The sequence below is a fragment of the Pipra filicauda genome, unplaced genomic scaffold, assembly GCF_003945595.2.
Source record: "Pipra filicauda isolate LSUMZ 115617 unplaced genomic scaffold, ASM394559v2 scaffold4_size7858003_pilon, whole genome shotgun sequence".
In the NCBI taxonomy this organism is placed as follows: Eukaryota; Metazoa; Chordata; class Aves; order Passeriformes; family Pipridae; genus Pipra; species Pipra filicauda.
In genome coordinates, this window is record NW_024104643.1 from 4,231,795 (window position 1) to 4,249,304 (window position 17,510).

The 17,510-nt window shown below is 38.0% G+C and overlaps 2 protein-coding genes across 9 annotated transcripts in view; both read left to right on the plus strand.

Moving 5' to 3' along the window:
- The window catches only part of LOC114003508 (phenazine biosynthesis-like domain-containing protein), a 36,195-nt gene that overhangs the window by 15,873 nt on the left and 2,812 nt on the right, over nt 1-17,510 (plus strand). Inside the window, exons 9-12 of one of the 6 annotated variants that reach the window (XR_005565606.1) lie at nt 1,638-1,733; nt 4,767-4,999; nt 5,305-6,386; nt 8,221-10,043. Coding sequence is in view for 1 of the 6 variants with exons in the window: in XM_039386708.1 (XP_039242642.1) it covers nt 1,638-1,714 (77 nt within the window). In the remaining 5 variants the exon portion in view is untranslated. Of the gene's footprint in view, nt 1-1,637; nt 1,734-4,766; nt 7,417-8,220; nt 10,044-17,510 lie in introns of those variants that run through there. The other 5 variants (XR_005565607.1, XR_005565605.1, XR_005565608.1 and 2 more) reach the window with 5 other exon arrangements.
- ATOH7 (atonal bHLH transcription factor 7) overlaps nt 10,238-17,510 on the plus strand; it is a 39,266-nt gene continuing 31,993 nt past the window's right edge. For 2 of the 3 annotated variants that reach the window (XR_005565611.1, XR_005565610.1), the window contains exon 1: nt 10,238-10,836. Coding sequence is in view for 1 of the 3 variants with exons in the window: in XM_027750554.2 (XP_027606355.1) it covers nt 10,310-10,765 (456 nt within the window). In the remaining 2 variants the exon portion in view is untranslated. Of the gene's footprint in view, nt 11,561-17,510 lie in introns of those variants that run through there. The other variant, XM_027750554.2, reaches the window with a different exon arrangement.

Here is a 17,510-nt window from a genome sequence, read left to right on the forward strand (position 1 = left end):
TGCTGACATTCAAGAAATGAAATCCTGACAAAATAAGGAATTAAAAGAAACAACTAGCTTCATGGGAGAAAAAAACCCCAACCAACAAGCTTTTTGATATCAGATATTCAGTCCTTTTGCTATATATATTGGGTGAAGTGAGATTTTTGCTCTTCTAGTCATGGCTTCTCACATTTTATTCTCACGTACCTAGTGGGAAACGTTGTCCTTTGTGCATTCTAAAGCCAGCATTATTGTTGCTATATTAGCAATCATGACATTAAGTGTTCTTTTATTCACAACTGGCTTTACCAGTAGCTTTTAGAATACACCCGTCACATCCAATTCGTTATCGGTTGGAAATGGGGCACTTGGGGGATCTGAACATCCAAACCATCAAATGTTACCATGTGCCTGACTGGAGCATCTTAATCTTTTAGAATTGCCTTTCTTTGGATGGAGGAAACCTTTGTGGCGTCCTGCTGTCCACTTGGACAAAGGAGCAGATGTGGAATATGTGTGTGATCGTGGGCTCTCAGCTGTCTGGGCAGGGACAGACCGAGAGAGCTACAAGAGTTCCTGGTTCCTTTGGAAAGCATTAATTGCAACATCAGCCCTTGCTATACTCAAACTGAGTCAGGATTACTTAATTTGCAGAACAGCTGAATTATAAAGTAAAAATCTAATTGTAAAATACTATGAAAATGAAATGAGATCTATATTTATTTTTTGCCGGTGTTTATATGTATATTTATGTATCAATTGGTTTTAAGGTTTCCTTTTCTTTTACTCATATATTTGATACTTGCCATTTTTCACTGTTTCAAATTTCAGCAAATAAAGATAACCTTATTGTAAAGATTTAGAAAAAAACCACAAGTAAAAGTGGACTTATGGAAAATATAAAGATTGAACACAGGCCCTCCCTGAAGAGGTGAATACTCTGCTTTCATTAACAAGTCACTTTTAGTTCACACTGACAGCATTTTGCACTGAGGTCCTGGACAACCAAACAGCTATTTTTGTCTTTGGACACTGGATTAGTCCCCTTAACTGCAGTAGGATTGCAGAAGCATATGAAGCTAAGCATGTATAGGAAATTAGTATTCAGAACATCAAATTAGAATTCTCATTTTATTTCATGACAGGATTTTTGTGGGACATTTCTTCACTTAGCATTCTGAAACATATTCGTGGAATATTTACATGGTAGCTATGACACATTTCTAAAAGGAAAGAAGTTAAGTCTGCAGTAGTGTATTTTAAAATACACACAGCATTTAAAATGCCACGAGAGTGGATTTTTAATTTACACAACTGTATATGTTAAATCTGAATTGTATATATCAAAAGCATTAGATCCATTATTTAAATAATTTAGCTGATTAAATATATATTATTCTTCATTTAAATAGTTTAACTGATTATATATATTCTATATGTATTATATATGTATTCATTTAAATAGAAGTGCCTTGAAAAGGTACTTAGCTGGCAATGTTTAAAAAATGTTACTAGATATCAAATGAGATAATTCTTCTATTAATTTTTGTGAAGCAGCACTTGACAGTTCAGATCCTTGAAAGTGTTACTGAAAATGCTGACGCTTCTTATTGGTACGTATTTACTTGGGTTATTATATTTATTTTCTCTGTTAGTGCAAAAGAGAAGGTTAAGAATGCTTCCAAATAAATATCTGGACTGCATGGCTCTTACCCCAGAAATGCTGTTGTGAAATGCTCTGAGAACTGATAGTAAGTACATTTATGTAACAGTTTTGCAAATACATAAGGCAAAGAAGGATAATCAACAGAAGTCTAATTTGTGTAACAGCTTTGACCCATTAGGGGCTTTTAAATCATGCATCACTGACTTCAGGGTTGCTGTTGTCAAGCTACTTACAGATCCCAGTTAAATCAGGCATTTCGTATTTTTGCCCTCGCTCGCCTTTGTTTACCAGCAGGAGACAAAATATTTAATTAGTTTTGGGGCATTTCTAATCTCCTCTGGGCCAGCTCCAGCCACAGAGCTGGACGCCACTCCTGACTTAATTCCAGTCAGGCTGTCCCCTCCGCTACAACATATGGGGAACCTACAAGCCTTTAGCAAAAGTTGCAACTGAACTATTTGAGGGGTGGGATCTCCCTGCTGGGAAAATAGTGGGCCACAAAGCAAAAGGGGGCCAGCGTCACCAGCGGAGGTCAAGGCGACACTTAGACCAAACAGCATCTGGCAAACTGTGCCAAGTAGAAATCAATGAGAAGCAGTGCACCGGGTAGTAATTTTATGCCTGTTTGCACAAGAAAATAACTCCTCCTGAAATGAGAAATTATTTTATAAAAAGCTTGCAGCATCCTTTGGCATCGCTCTCTCCATTGTTGCTTCATGTATTTTTATTTCAGTCGATAAACTATGGCACAATCTATACACGATTTTGTTTTGGGCAAGCAACGTTAACTGTAGCATTAATTACATTTTTGGGAGATGAGGAGTTCTGAGAGTCTTTTTCTTAATTGGATAGGAAATTGATTGTATGGCTGTAATTTGTTTCCAAAGTGCATTACATTCTCTTATTCATGTTACAACAATGAGTCAAAGGGTTTGAGAAGAAAAAAAAAGACAGCTCCTAATCTTATGGACTGTTTGTTCCAGCCACTGTCTACTGTTGCAGCTCAGTCCACTTGAAACCTTCCCTTGTTTTATTATTCTCACTTTCTGTTCCTGCCTGTATCCCTGCTTATATCTCATCTTGTGGCCCTTGTTTTTTCCCCATTTCCTTTTATTGCTTTTCCTCTTTCCCCTGAAATTCCAGGTGCTGATGTTTACCTTAAATATTGTAAGCAGATTACCATTCCATTCAGTGAGATTACTTAGGGTCGAATATTAAATATACTCAAGTCTTTACAGGTTTATTACAGTAGACATCATATTTTATCCCACACAGAGATTCTTGTGTACTTTTCTACTTCCCAAAATGGGACCATTCTCAGTGGCTTTTGTTTTTTGTCTACTTGTCAAGAAGTATTCCTAGTTTCCACAGTTTCAACACTCATTTTCGTACATAAGCTACCCTGTATTTTCCTGCACATGAATTATTTCTGTACTTTGAGTGAAGCAAGTTGCAGGTTGCAAAGTCTTTATGGAACAGAAGCTTTACACAGGTCATGGTGTCTCACCAGTGGGTTGCAGCCCTCATTTTCCTGTTCCCTTGGTTTTCTGTGGCTACAGGTGCAGGGAAGATGTCACCTTCACTCTGAGGGTCTTTATGCCTCTTGATAGAGAATATGGACAGGGACTTTCACTGTAGGAAAGAATGGAGAAAATCAAGATGAGTGCTCATAGAGGCCATTACTGGTCCTGTCCCATGGACAGTTGTCATATGAGCAAAAAGAACTCACTAGGAGTGAGGTGGACTAGCTGTTTTTGTCACTGGGAGAGAAAAGGTGCTTTTATTCAGGGAGTGCATTTTTTTCACAATTATAAATCATAGAGAAAAGTTTTCATATAATAGGTAACATGCTGCAATTTTTTTTTACTTTTGAAGTATGTCAAGCTACTCAATGAAAATCCGCATGTGCAAGCAGTTTGTTTGTTGGCTTTATTTTAAATAAGGTTTTTTCTGATGAGGTGTCTGGGAAACTCAGTGGGAGCACAGTCTTACATTTCTCTCTTCTTTGATACCTTCTTTTCTATCTCCCTTTCTCTTCTCCTCTCAAGAGTAAACAGAAAGCTCCACGCCTGTAACAGGTGTCTTTTCCCTAGGCTCTGCTAAAGTAAATTCATTGCCAATACTAAGAGTCTGTATATACTGTATGAACAGCTTTAGTTCTGTGTGTCAGGGAGACAATCCCCCCATATCAAGAGGAAAAGGTTTATCAGAAAATAAAAAGGAGTTGTCATTTCACACATCGATAATTAACGATCTTCGACAGGTAGCCAGGGAGAGCCTTCTAGGGAGGTAATTTAGTTCCACAAGGAAATTCCAAACTGTCTTTTAGCACAGTTACCTGTTCAGTTGCTGTTTTTGGAAATTTTTGTAGGCTTTGTTCTGAATTCCAAAGGAAAAAAGTGGATTTTAAGGGCTAACTTGTGAATGGTCCTGGTATATTTTTTGTCTAATTAAAACCAATAAAAATGTAATGTAGAACAGCTAAAATTAGGGGTTCTTTTAACAGTGGTTGCATTAATGTTAATGTGTTTCTTGTGCTTCTGATGGCATAGCAAATAAGTAACTTAAGAGTCACTTATCACCATGTAAAAAAAAAAAAAGTTTTTTCACAAAGTCATCGTGGGGAACTGACACCTGTAGCTGTGGTATTTTCCCTCTTGCCAGTGTTTGGGCAAGCACCTGTTCCAGCAAAAGGCTGACAGTTCAGCAGGTAAGATATATCACACCCTCTGCTCGAGATTGCCCACCCATATATGTCAATTGAGGAAGAACGCTGAGCTGATTTCTTATTGAGAGGTTTTAGTTCTTTGCAGCAAGCTTAGGATTTTTGGTTTGGTTTTGTTCATAGTGCTGGTGTTGCTTCACTGTCAGGGTCTCATTAAATTTAGTTACATTTGTAAAGTGTTAAAAACAAATGCATTCATCTTAGTTCACCTATGCTGGTTCATAAATTGCTGGGCTTTGGCTATTGCCATCACTGCAGAATCCTTTTGGAACAAACATCTCTGGTTTGAGGTTAAAAGGACCATCCAAATCTATATGGAAAGCAGTGTGCACAGGGGGGAAAACATGGGAACTCACCTCACTGTAGCCTCAAAGATCCCCATATATTTTCCAGAGAGGACTGTGATGCACGGATGTGAGGAATGAGCAGGATGATAATTGGATGAGAGACACCTGAGAAAGTCAGAGGACGTGTAGGGGCCACAACAGAGGGAAGTCAGGAAGGACTAAGAGATAAATAACCTCTGGAGCATTACTCTCTCTGGAATCTGGAGTTGAACACAAGAATCCTGAGTTTATACTTCCTTCTGCTATCATAACTACTTACTTCATCTTTCTAATACTAAGGTATGTGGTATATTAAAAGGTAATAATTTATCATTTGTGCTGCTACTTACCCTGTTAGAGGTTTTAGAGAACAGGTTAGGGAAATACCTATCGAAGACCATAAACCCAGTAATTCCTGTTTGAATTCAGGAGGGGAAAGTGGATCTCTTCCCTTGTCTGTTTCTTGGTGCATTTTAGGTAGTGCTTTTAATAGTTCTCAAGCTATGTAGTAATGGAAGGTCTTTTCTGGAAGACTCTTGTCCCATTGAAATTGGGTATAAAAGAAAATAAAAGGTCACTGTGTGTCTCCTGTTGTGTGTCTGTAGGTCCCTTTGTGGAAAACATCAGGACAGCTTTTGCAGATCACCGAGCGTGTGCAGGTGGGACTGACCTTGGTGGATAACTGTATTTTTGAGCACATGAGATCATATGTGGTGCCAAGTGCTCAAAAAATTCACCAGCTTTTTAATATGTCAAATAATATTTGCTGCTTTAGTGGTGCAGTGGGTTGTGATATCATTTGAAGTGGAAACTTTGAGCTGTCTTGTGTATATGTATCTGTACATGTAATCATATTCAATATATAATGTAGATAAGAACCAGATTCAAAACATGTTCCTCTAGTACCGTGAGAAAAGGAACCCTTCCTCATTTTTGATTTTTCAGGAGGTTTCAGACCTCCTGTTGCAAAAACATGCTTTCAAACAAAGTTATGTTGAAATGGTATTCTGTCCAGGATCACTGGGGAAAGCTGTGGGGTTTGAGGCTCAGCCGAGGGAAAGCTACCTAAGAAAGATCATGTGGAACAGAGAGGATGACTGGCAAGGAGAAATGGGTCAATTGAGAAGTGGTAAATGGAGGGTATGGCAAGTAGAGCCTTAAGTGTAGCTGGAAGACTTATGTGAGCTACTAGAAAGAAGATTTCAACCAGAGACTGAAGAGGAAACTTATAATGTTCTAAGCACTCATAGAAAAGGGTGTCCAGGATGAGGGTGGGAAGCCCTGGGTGAAATGATTGCAGGCTCCTCTTGCAGCTGTAGTTTGCTACTCAACTTGCCAGTATTAGTTACTGTCAGTTCAGGGTACAACATTCTCTGGTGAGTTATTGTGTTTTCTGATATTCCTATGGCCGTGACAGGGAAAACAATGCAAATAACCAAGGCAGGAGAACACACACCTGTGTGGGATTTCTAGCCTGTCTTGTGAGCTGAGTCAAATGCTGCAAGAAATTGGGTTCTTAAGGATGGTTGTATTTTGGTAGCTGCCCACCTGCTCTTAATCAAGCAGCACACAGCATGCCAGTCCTTCAGCTTTCCTCAGTGTGAACTACAGTGCTAAGAAGTCTTGAGGAGGCTTTTAGAAAGGATCTACCCGAGATTAACTAGTCAGTTCTGGCTGCAAGGGAGAGGTAAGATTCTTGTTTTGATATGTTATTTTTAGTACAACTAGAGAAGAGAATGTACTGAGGAATTAGACTTTAACCAGAAATATTGCTTTCACTTTATTTTAAATTTAGTGTTTTGCCACAGTTAATCCACAACAGAAGTAATTAGGTTGTGTTTTCCATAGTAGTACAGGTGAGAGATATTAATCTCTTAGTGGGAGCTGAGATAGTCAGCATCTGAGTTATTAACTTGGATACCTAGAAGACAATTTTTATGACTTTATGTATGTAGTCATAGATCCTGAAACTATTTAATTTCTTTAATGCACTGAAACTCTCCTCCATTTTCCTAATATCAGTGGTGGCTTAAAGATGCTAAAATAATTTGGGTTAGGACTGAAATAGCATTCTTATTCATCTCTCTTGTTTTTCTCTGAGGAAAACATAATATTTTGATAAATGATACTGTTTTGAATTTAAAATGTGACTTAAGAATAATGCTGCAAGGATCATGGAGTAGCACTAAATTTGTACCTGCATAGTTAGAGGTTGAAAAGTTGAAATTTGAGTAACTTGAGTAGACACAGAACTTTCTGGTGATTCTAATGTTCCTCTGGCTTGAGATTGTCTATGATGGTAAAATAAGAGTAAAAGGGAAATTCTTATGAAATGGTTGGTGTACAAAACCCATGCTGGGATCTGGAAAAGTTTTTAGCACCACAGCAGAGTATCTCATCAGAATACGTTAATAACTTTTTGAAAACATAACATATTGATGATAATTTGAAAAATAATATTTCAAATATTATTATCTCTGAGAAATTGTGAAAAATAAAGCGGGAAGGGAGTAAAATTACATAAGCACTAACTGAGACAAGCTGAAATATAGAGGAAGTCAAGCCAAGTGAAGGAAACCTGGGAAAATTTAGTCTTATACCCTTTCTGTTATTCACTGAGCAATAAAGCTGTTCATTTTTGAGTTTGAAATAACATATTCTCATATGGCTGTGCAGGGGGGCTGTGCAAATGAACTAAATTAATTGATGTGTATGGATAAGACCTTGATACTTTTCATGTTTCTCGTTCATAAAGCAGAAACTTTAAAGAAAATGAAATTGTGCAAGGCAGGTGTTTTCATCAGACACAGAGCATTTTTTTAGCTTTGCCTATAAGCTATAAAATCCTGTTAGGGGTTTGTTATTAATCCAAATGGATCTGGGCCCTTGTCTTGTGATTTGGTAATAAACCATTTAAGCTAATGGTACAGTTTGTTCAGTAGGAGAGATAAATCACAGCTTCTCTCTTGAGATTATAGTATTCTGTTAGTCAAAGCATAATGGTGGTGAATCAATTAGGATTGGCAGCACATATTAAGTTAAAACAAAAAAACTGACAAATGAAAAAATACAGAATTATACCATATGACATTTTAAAGGGAAACTTTTTGTATTTCTGGTTTGAAGTTAGCAGCACTCCTAACACTGAGTGATTAATTACCTGAATTGAGTAATAGCTACCTCATGAGAACACACAATATTTATTAATTTATGGTACACCTTGATTCTGTTGTTTTCTTTTACATTAAACATCATTGGAGATTCATTGTAAGAGACAAAGGATTTAACAAACTTATTTGGGCATAGAAGGCTGCAGTAGCACTAAAATATGCCCCAGCAATAGCATGAAGATCAGATGTGTATTTGTTTTTAATGCTGTGCATGCAGTACTTCCCATGAAGTGCCTTCAGAAAAAGAAATATCTCCCAAGTTCTAATTGCTGAGTTTTTTTGGGTTTTTTTGGGGGAAGGACATATGGTTATGAGGGGTTTTGTAAGGTGCTGTTCTCACCTCCCTCACAGGGATAATCAGAAACTGTCAGTCAGAAAGGAGCACCTCAACGTGTGGTAGTCGTTCGCTACGTTTGGCAGAACATGTCAGTGCACACAGAGAGCAAAGTGGAACGTTTCTAATGAAACGTGATGCAGTTGTACTTCTTTAAAAATTGAAGAAGTGGCATGCATTTTGATAATGGGATAATGGAGAGCCCCTACCCCAGCTCTCCTCTCTGATCACAGTCATTAGGATGCAGAATATTAAGAGCAGAGCAACTGGGCGTAACAGCCGACGTTCAACATCTGTCACACTGGAGTCCATTAGTGTTCAATTGCATCCTATTGTTTCTGGATTATTCAACCTCACTTCATTGTCATTGCTTTTCCTAGGGATTAATCAGCTGTTTACAACTACACCAAGTTTTGGAGTCATAATGAAAACAATTGAGCTATAGTTCTAAATAAATATACAGTATTCAGTCTCTAATGAAAAAAGTTACTAATTTATGAATGCTGGTAACAATTTAATTAAGTTTGAAATCAATACAGATAATAAATCATTGTGTGGTGGGTTCCCCCCCCCCCCGTATGTACATCATAAAATGATTGTGTGATATATCCTCCGAAGTTTATGTAGCTATGGTCTTAATAGTACAAGTACAGTAAAAGAAAGATGTTTTGATTATGTGGGTGTATATAGGGTGGCTTCTCTATCATTACAGTTGGTAGCAGAATTGATCCCTTACTACCAGCAAGCAGATTTCTGTTTTTCACATACTCTTTTATTCTCATTACTTATTTAGCAATATTGCTAAAAAAGACACTTCTAACCCACATAAATGCACATATATGCTTTAATACGGTGTATTAAAAACAGCAGTTTTCAGATGATTTCTATACTTGCATGTTTTTGTGTGTGACTATCACAACCTATCTGTGTATTTTTGCAATCATTATTAGATAAATCCATAGCTACATTTTAACTGTTTAAGGATATTTCAGTGATTTCATGACACTGAATTTGCTTACAGGCAAATACACAATCCCCATTTTTCTCAAGGTACAGTTCTGACTGCAATGTTGTGTACTTTATACAGTATTAAAATTGTGCTTGCTGAAGGGTTTCTAGTGGTTTGAGTTTGCTTATTTTGGTACCATATGTGCAAAACATTATTCTTGGCTGTATATCATTAGGCTATTTCTCCTGTTTCATTAAAACAGTTATTTCTTCTATCCTCAATACCTCACCAGAATTTTCACGTGCTTTAACGTACAAATGCTACAATGCACAGAGATTTTTTTTTTCCCCCTGTGTTGCAACAGATTTATCCTTTGAAAAGATCTTTTGCTTAACTGCCCAGGGTCAGCCAGACACTACTCCAGATGGCAAGTTGTTAGGGCTGGACAGAATGGCTTTGGAAGACTTCTCACCAGATGAAGGCTGTAATGTTCAGATTTTACTGTTCTGGTTTTTTTTTTTTCTTCCCTGCCTGTAGTTCCCAGGGTGGGAAGGTGCTGGGATGGAAGCAGAGTGCCGCCTGCCCACCTGCTACCACCTGTTTGGCTTTTGCAGTTCCTATAAAGCCTCATCTTGTCCATACAACACAGTCATTGCTGGCCAGCAGGAGCCAAAGGAGAGATCTCTGTTAGGAAGTTACATCTTCAGATCGCAACCATTCACCATTTCAAAATACTCTCCTAAACTGAACCAGAACTTCCCTCATTTAAAATAGTCATTTGGAATCCTAGTTGGAATAAATGGATCATTTTCTTCAGTAACATACATTCTGAGAAGGGAGATTTCATTGTTTTCTCTCTGCTTGAGATTAAAGAAATTAAAAGAATGAAAGCATAAGACATTAACAATTCTTCATTCTTTCTTTAAACTATAAGAAACATTTTTGGACATTTCCAGAAGAACAAGAAGATTTTTCTTTTCTTTTCTTTTTTTTTTTTTTTTAAGAAGCTAAGAAAAATATTTTGTCACTGAGATCTGGAAACAGATTCAAGAGGTATGCAGGCAGCTCAAAACAGTGCTTTCCTGACCAGTTTCTAAATATCTAATTTTTACAAAGTAATCTTTGTGTGTGTGTGTGAAACTGAAGCTACATCAAATATGAAAACCTGTAAATCCAGTCACTCGGATTCAGGTGTGGAATCAGCCATGCAGTGCAGGAGTGGAGCTGGCTGTGTTGTGAAGTGCAGTTCGGAAAGGATGGAGAACGCTGCCAAGAGGAGACTGGCTGCCAACGCCCGGGAGAGACGACGGATGCAGGGACTGAACACGGCCTTTGATCGCTTGAGGAAGGTGGTCCCGCAGTGGGGTCAGGATAAGAAGCTGTCCAAGTATGAGACCCTGCAGATGGCCCTGAGTTATATCATGGCTCTCACCAGAATCCTGGCTGAAGCAGAAAGGTACAGTACTGAGCGGGAATGGATTAGCCTGCACTGTGAGCACTTCCACCCCGAGAGCTACCACCATTACACGGGACAGAAACTGGGCACGGACAGCGACCCGTACGCACAGCGGATATTCGGCTACCACCCGGAACACTTTCAAACAGCTAATTAGAACTCCTGAACTAAGAATATGCAGCAGATGTGTAATTTAATAATTAGCAAGAGTTAATCTGCTTGACTAAGGTAATATTGGCATTATAATAGCTCATTTTGTTCGCCTCTTATACTAATTTGGCGAATTTGCTTTGAGAACTTCAAAATGCGTTTAAGAAAATTGAATTTATTTAATGCTAGTGGAAAGTATACTTTTAATTTGAAGTCTTTCTGACAATTGTTTCCTAGTTCATCTAGTTCATTTGATTTTTTCATTAAGTAAGTTTTTGGTGGGTTTTTTTTTACTGTGATGAATCATGACAGTATTTCTACAAATCATGGAACAAGTTGACCCATGGTGTAACTGAATGGAATACCAGCAGAAATTAACTTTGTTCCATGTTTTTATTTTTATGTCAGCTTTAAACTTATTCTTTGGTTTGTTTTCACAGAAATGGCTCCCATGGAAAAAGTTTTATAATGTATCGTTGTTCTAGTCCTCAGAGAACTAACTTTCTTAAACTTTGTAAGTTTGACATTATGGGTTCCAAGGTTGTGTAGGTTTGCTTTAATCCAATTTATGGTGTTTCTTGTATGCTCAAAAAAGAGCTAGTTTCAAGTCATGGAAAGAATGTTTTATTTTTAGTGGTTGTAAAAGCATGTGTGATTATATACCATAAATGAGAATGCTTGCGTGAAAATACTCTAAACTTTTAGATTTTTGTAGACTTTAAATGATTTTATTTTTTAATCCTGTGTTATCTGGAAACAATAACAGATTTTGTAAATCATAAATAAAGTGTTTTCTATGCTATGTCCTCACCATCTACCTGAAATTCCTACTCTAGGAATTACTTACTAGTGAATTTCCTACACCAAATGTTACACTGCTTCCATCACAATCCTGGCAATTTAATTTGCAGAAGAACCCTGCTGCCAAATGATACTTGCTTCCCAGTTACAGTAAGGAGTGTGTTTTACGTACCCTCTGGAAAACAGCCTCAGAGATAAGAGCTTGGGAAAAAGTGATGGAGCAGTTGAGTTCATTTCAGCCCCGGTAATGTGCTGAATGGCCTTTTGTTTGCTTGCTGCTTTCACTTGGGGGGGACTGAGGGGTCTGGGAAGAAAAGGCGGAAGAGGAAAGGAGGTTGGGAAGATGAAAAAAGGAGCAGGAGCAGACTGGCTGGGGAAGCAGATGTGTTTGTAGCAGGGTGGAGAGTCTGCAGGAGTTCAGCTACTGATGCCTGTTGTGATGGCAGCAGGCTGAAGCTCAGGGGTCCTTCTGCTGGTGCTGCTGTGGGGAACTCCCTGAGATGAGCCCTGGCTGGTGTTAGCCACGAGAGGGAAGGAGAAAAGGAGCTGCTGTCCCACAACAGCTGTTGGTGGGTTTCCAGCAGGGAAGGCTGGCAGGTTCCCTGCTGGCTGCTGCCATGTCTTATATTTGAGAATTCTTTCGAATGACAAATTATTAGCTTTGATAGGAGCTATTTTTGACAATTAAGCAGCTTTCAGAGGAAACAAAAGCATCCACAGGAACTAAACCCTGCTTTGGGGGAGAGGGCCTGTGCTGCAGGAGCAGTTACATATAGACACCTGACCTCACTGTCTGTCTTCTGCCAGAGCCCTTCCTGACGTTTTGCCCTTGGTCACTGCTGTGAGGCTTGGACGTTTCCTGAGGTGGGAGTTGGATGGTTCCTGGTGTGGAAGCTGCTGGGACACTTTCAGGCCAGGTTAAACCTCTGTGGAAGAGACACTGTGTATTCTGAGCAATTCTCTCCTTTTAAACACTGGCATACAGGAATGGTTTTTTTATTGTGTATTTAACCTCTCTAAAAGCAGTGAATAGTGTTAATTATTAAAATGTGGGCCTTTGCTTTTTATGAATTACATTAGAGCTTTATTAGCAAAGAGAAAGCAGATTCATCCTTGTAGGGGTATGAAGGCATGTTACTCATAGATAAAATAGAATTAATTGTTGTTCATCATATAGTCAAGTTAATACTGTTTGAATATTATCATTAAGTGACAAGTTGATGTATGTAATGGGAACGAATGCAATTCTTAAATAATTAAATGCTGTGCCATCTTACCCTAATTTATTAGCTGTAAACTTAGGCAGACACTGTCTCACCTGCACTGCTGGCACAGTAGTGGGTTTTCCATACCAAAATGGGAATATGATACAAATAAATCATGTGATTATATGCCATGGAAAACTTGGATTGGTGAAAGATATCCTAAAGCTGAGGTGGGAAGGAGATCACAGTACAAAAGGATAAATACCAGAGTAGTGTTCAAGAACAAGACTGTGTTTGTCTCCACTGGCACATGATTTGTTTTTGTGGGACATGACACTGCAGTTTATATGTAATTCAGGTAAAAGTACTTGACATCTATTTCTTTTCCAAGTTTGTTTCTTCCTCACAACATTTTAATTTACTGTCTACTGCATATGATGATAGATATAGTTAAAAAAACAAATTAGTATGCAGTGAATGATTAAATGGTAGTAAGCTCACATAAAGAGGAACAGACCAACACAAACTATAAAATATCTGTGCTCACATTACCAAAAATTATTAAGAATTGAAACTGAAGCCCTAAAAAGCGCTGTAGTGCAGTACATAGATTGTGAGCCCTTGTAAATCAGGTCATGGCATCAATCTCTGCTGTTGAGCGCTATAATAAGATTATCATTCCCATTCTCTTAGATTTTGTTGTGGTAGTGGGAGGTGAATGTTTATTGATAACATTACTAATATTACTAGTGGGAAAATTGTGGTGGTTTTGTGCTTTTTTTTTAATATATATATATATAATGCTGTAGTATTTTTGTTTCTTGGGAGGGTGCAGGTTTGAGCTGTAAGTTGGTATTTCTGGTTTACTATAGTACAGAAGGCAGCAGAGTAAGTCCTTTGTAGTGTGTAGACAGCTGTCTGTCTATTGATCATCTGCCAAAGCTTTTTGGAGAGTGAATTGGGGTGGTGAGAAAGTTTTTAATCATTAAAAATCCTTTCAGAAGGCAGTCTGAAAAGCAGATAATATCCATGTTGGTTGTGACTTCTCAGACTCAACAACTATTCAGGAAGCAATTAGTTTCTTTTATAGTTTTCCTTTACAAGTACTTCAGTGACAGTTCATGAAATATAAACTTAACTATTTAACTTGGATTTGATTATTGCTCCCAAATACTTGTTCCCCACTGACTGATGCTTGTCAGGTAGCGGCTGTGAGCCACCTTCTGTACTGGACTTTACTGGAATGGGCATCTGAAACCCCCTCCCCTTAAATAATGATTGCTTCTAATAAGCCTCCAAATGAAGCAAAAGCTTAGGTGCTTAGAGCTGGGTGTGTTGTTGGTGACCGAGTTTTGTCTGCTCATGAATCCTGGTCCCACTGAACAGCAGTGCAAACCTGAAATGCTTCTGTTTGTAGTATCAGTACTACACCTGACACATCTGTCCAGTTATCACTAATTCTAGAACCACATTATTGTGAAAACATTAGGGATGAGAAATTCTTGCTCCATTATCTATTTGTGTTCTACACGCAGACATGTTTCACTGTTGAAATTCAGGATGAAATTCTAATGAACTCTTTGTGGGAAATTAACCTCTGTCCTTCTGAAAGGGCTTCTGCAGGACTTTCTTTTTGAAGTAGCTACAGATACTCTGCTTCTCTGATTCTTTGAATCATGTCACCCTGTTTTACCGTGCCCAGAGTTATTTTTGAGCTTGGAGTTAGAGTGAGAGTTTTAACTGCAGTGACTTTTCAGTGGCTGAAAGCAGAATTGGCTTTCCCACATAGTAGCACATTCCCAAAATGTGTGTTAGTAACAAAAAGTCAGTGGTTGCCTCCTGTCTGAGTATTGAGATCTTTAGCAGATATGTAGGTGCATGTCTTACAGCTTCCATTCATTCCAATTTTTTAGGCTTCTGTTTTCCATTCTTACTATTTATAAGGTATTTAGGACACAGCCCATCTCATGATATACACACATATAGGACAAAACTCAGCTCTTGACTGGAATTCCAAAATAACACCAAGAATTGATGCTGCTGTACTAATTCTTTAAAGTAAAAAGGGGACCAACCTCCATTAAAGACTCGTGAAGTCAATGACATGGCAACTTCTTAGGTATTTCTGTGTTTAGCTGACTTTTTCCATCTTGTTAAGTAAACTTTCCTGGTGAAATCTTTGTGGAAGTCCCTCCTGTGATTGACCAGGCACAAGTTTTAAAAAAACTACTACATCCAGGCAAATTTTTGATTTGCCAAAGGAAGCTTTTGCCTTAAGATAGATACCCTTACACTTGGGATTCCAGCTATTTCAGCTGAGCAATATGGATGCAGTTTTCTGTGGTTCAGGAGTGAAACTTATCTAGATTTTTTAAAATAAGAGTTTGCGGAACACCTGCTTTTTGCTCTAAGTATGTCTAAAAAAATGTTCAGCTCTTCTATTTCTAGAAATGTCCAGGGTAAAAAACCAAATGTGCTGAGGATAAAGACATATTTATTCATGGAAGAAGCAGTCCAGTGTTTCCTCTACACAGATATCTTATAACAAACATTGATTTCACCTAGTACTTGTGAACTTATTAAAAAATGCTCTATATTTTTAACTTTAATTACATTCTGAGAAATAGTGGCTTTCAAAACCCCAAACCAACCCCCTGTATAATATACAAATGTATTTTCTACCAAAGAGTACATTTTAGTATTGTCTACAAGTTTTTTCCTAATGTGTAGTCCAGTTTTCATTTGTACCGAAATTAGCATGCAAAATGTATCTTTTACAGGATTTGCTTAAAATATCTGCATATGTAACTCCAAGGAATAAGAAGTTAATTTTTGACTGGCTTCCTGCAACCTGGGGTGCATAGTAATTTTTTTTTTCTAAAATTTCAGATTATCTTCAATGTTTTTCAATTTCTTTAAAAAAACCATGATGCCTGCTGCTAACAGACTGTGTGATCATAAAGGATGTTTGTTTCTGAGCAGAATTCCCCCTGCTGTAAGTGGAGAACTCCACTTAAATTCACAGCACATACAGCCCAGGATTTCTTTTTATTATGCAATAAATGGTTCTTTGTGGTGGACTTGAAATATAAAGGCATTAATAAAAGCAGTTTGTGTTGCTTAGAGGAAGCAGCTGAGCTAAAATGGTCTTAAGAAGGTTTTCTCTGACCTGGCAGGCACAGAAGTACACAGGAATCAGGTAAGAATGGAGAAATGTGGTTATGGGAAAGCAAAATCACAACCAGCAAATGTGTTGGCACTCATCCTTTTTTTGGTTCTGTTCTTCTGTATCTGATACCCCTGAGAATACTTGTTCTTTCAACCTTAGGTGGAGAGGCTGAGGTTATCAGCAAAAGAAAGCATAATTTAAAACCAAAGGAAACTGATATCAAGAATTGTTTAAAAAGGCAACAACTTTATTTTACAACTACCTGCTAGAAGCATGGCTAGTATATAACTTGACAGTACTTTATGATTTTCTTCTAAATAATGTAAAGTCTGATTCCATTAATCAGCTGTCACAGCAAAGTTCTGAGAACTTCTGACATTGTTGCACATTTTCACAATTATTCAAATGTGTGAATGACACAGTCTTGTATGCAACTTTGAAGCATTTGTTTAAGTTCAGGTGAGATGAAGGGCAGGTGTTTTGTTTTTTCCTTTCATGTGCACTTAAAATGTACTTTAAAACTGATATTAACATTTTTTCTTCCCAGTGAGAATGACTTTGGATCAAAAAATAAAAAATATCAACTTTAATTAAGAAAAGATATAAACTAGAATCTTAAAGCTCAAAGTGAACATCTTTATATTGGAAATAATAAGATAATTATCAATGAGTCACTTCTCCAGTATTTTTTTCAGTATAAATATTTTGTTAAGTCTTGTAAATCATTTTGTTTGACGACATTTTCCAGAAAGTAATGCTTTTAAACCTGGTAGCATTAAGAACACAGTTCTTAAATGAATTCTTATTCCAGACTTGTTGGAAGTACCTATGATTACTGTGAACAGTTGGGACTGGCACTTGTTTATGTATTAAGATGAAGAACTGCAGACCTGGCTTCTCCTGTTTGAAGTGTGTGCTCTCATCTCCTCACACTGGCAGACGTGAGGCATTGGGAAGGGTTGTTCCACCTTCCAGATGAAAACAAGGAACTCAATGCAGCAGTTTTAAGGCAAGAGGTCCAGCGATACCAAGTGCAGCCCTCTGTGCTGCTGCAGGCTGGGTTGGCATCCATCTGGACCAAAGTTTTAAAGCAAAGACAAAACTTTCTGAATCTAGAATTGCAATGCAAATGCTGTCATTTCTGCTTGTTTCCAATATACTGTGCCCCTGATTGTATGTAAAACCAGGACTTTGAGGAAAGGGGAAACTAAATAAACCTCAAGATTCTGAATCAGTAAACACTTGAGAGGTTACAAACCTGGCCATTTCTGTGTTGTAGTGATAGAGCACTGTGCTCCACACTGGGGTGGTTTCATGGACTTTTGGAAGTTAATAGCTGACAGTGACCTCAGCGGAAGGTCTAGCATTGATTTTTGTTGCTGCATTAGCCTGCCCTGAGCCAGAGAATGAAATGCTGTGTTAGTGTGGAGTCAGATCAGTTCTTCAATAAACACCAGCAACGAGCAGCTGTGTTGGTCAGGAAGGAGCACAGTTGCACAGGCTCTGGCACAGCTTGACATAGTATGGGAAGGCAGTGCCATCCTTCACAAGCCCACAACTTAACTCAGTGCTGTCTC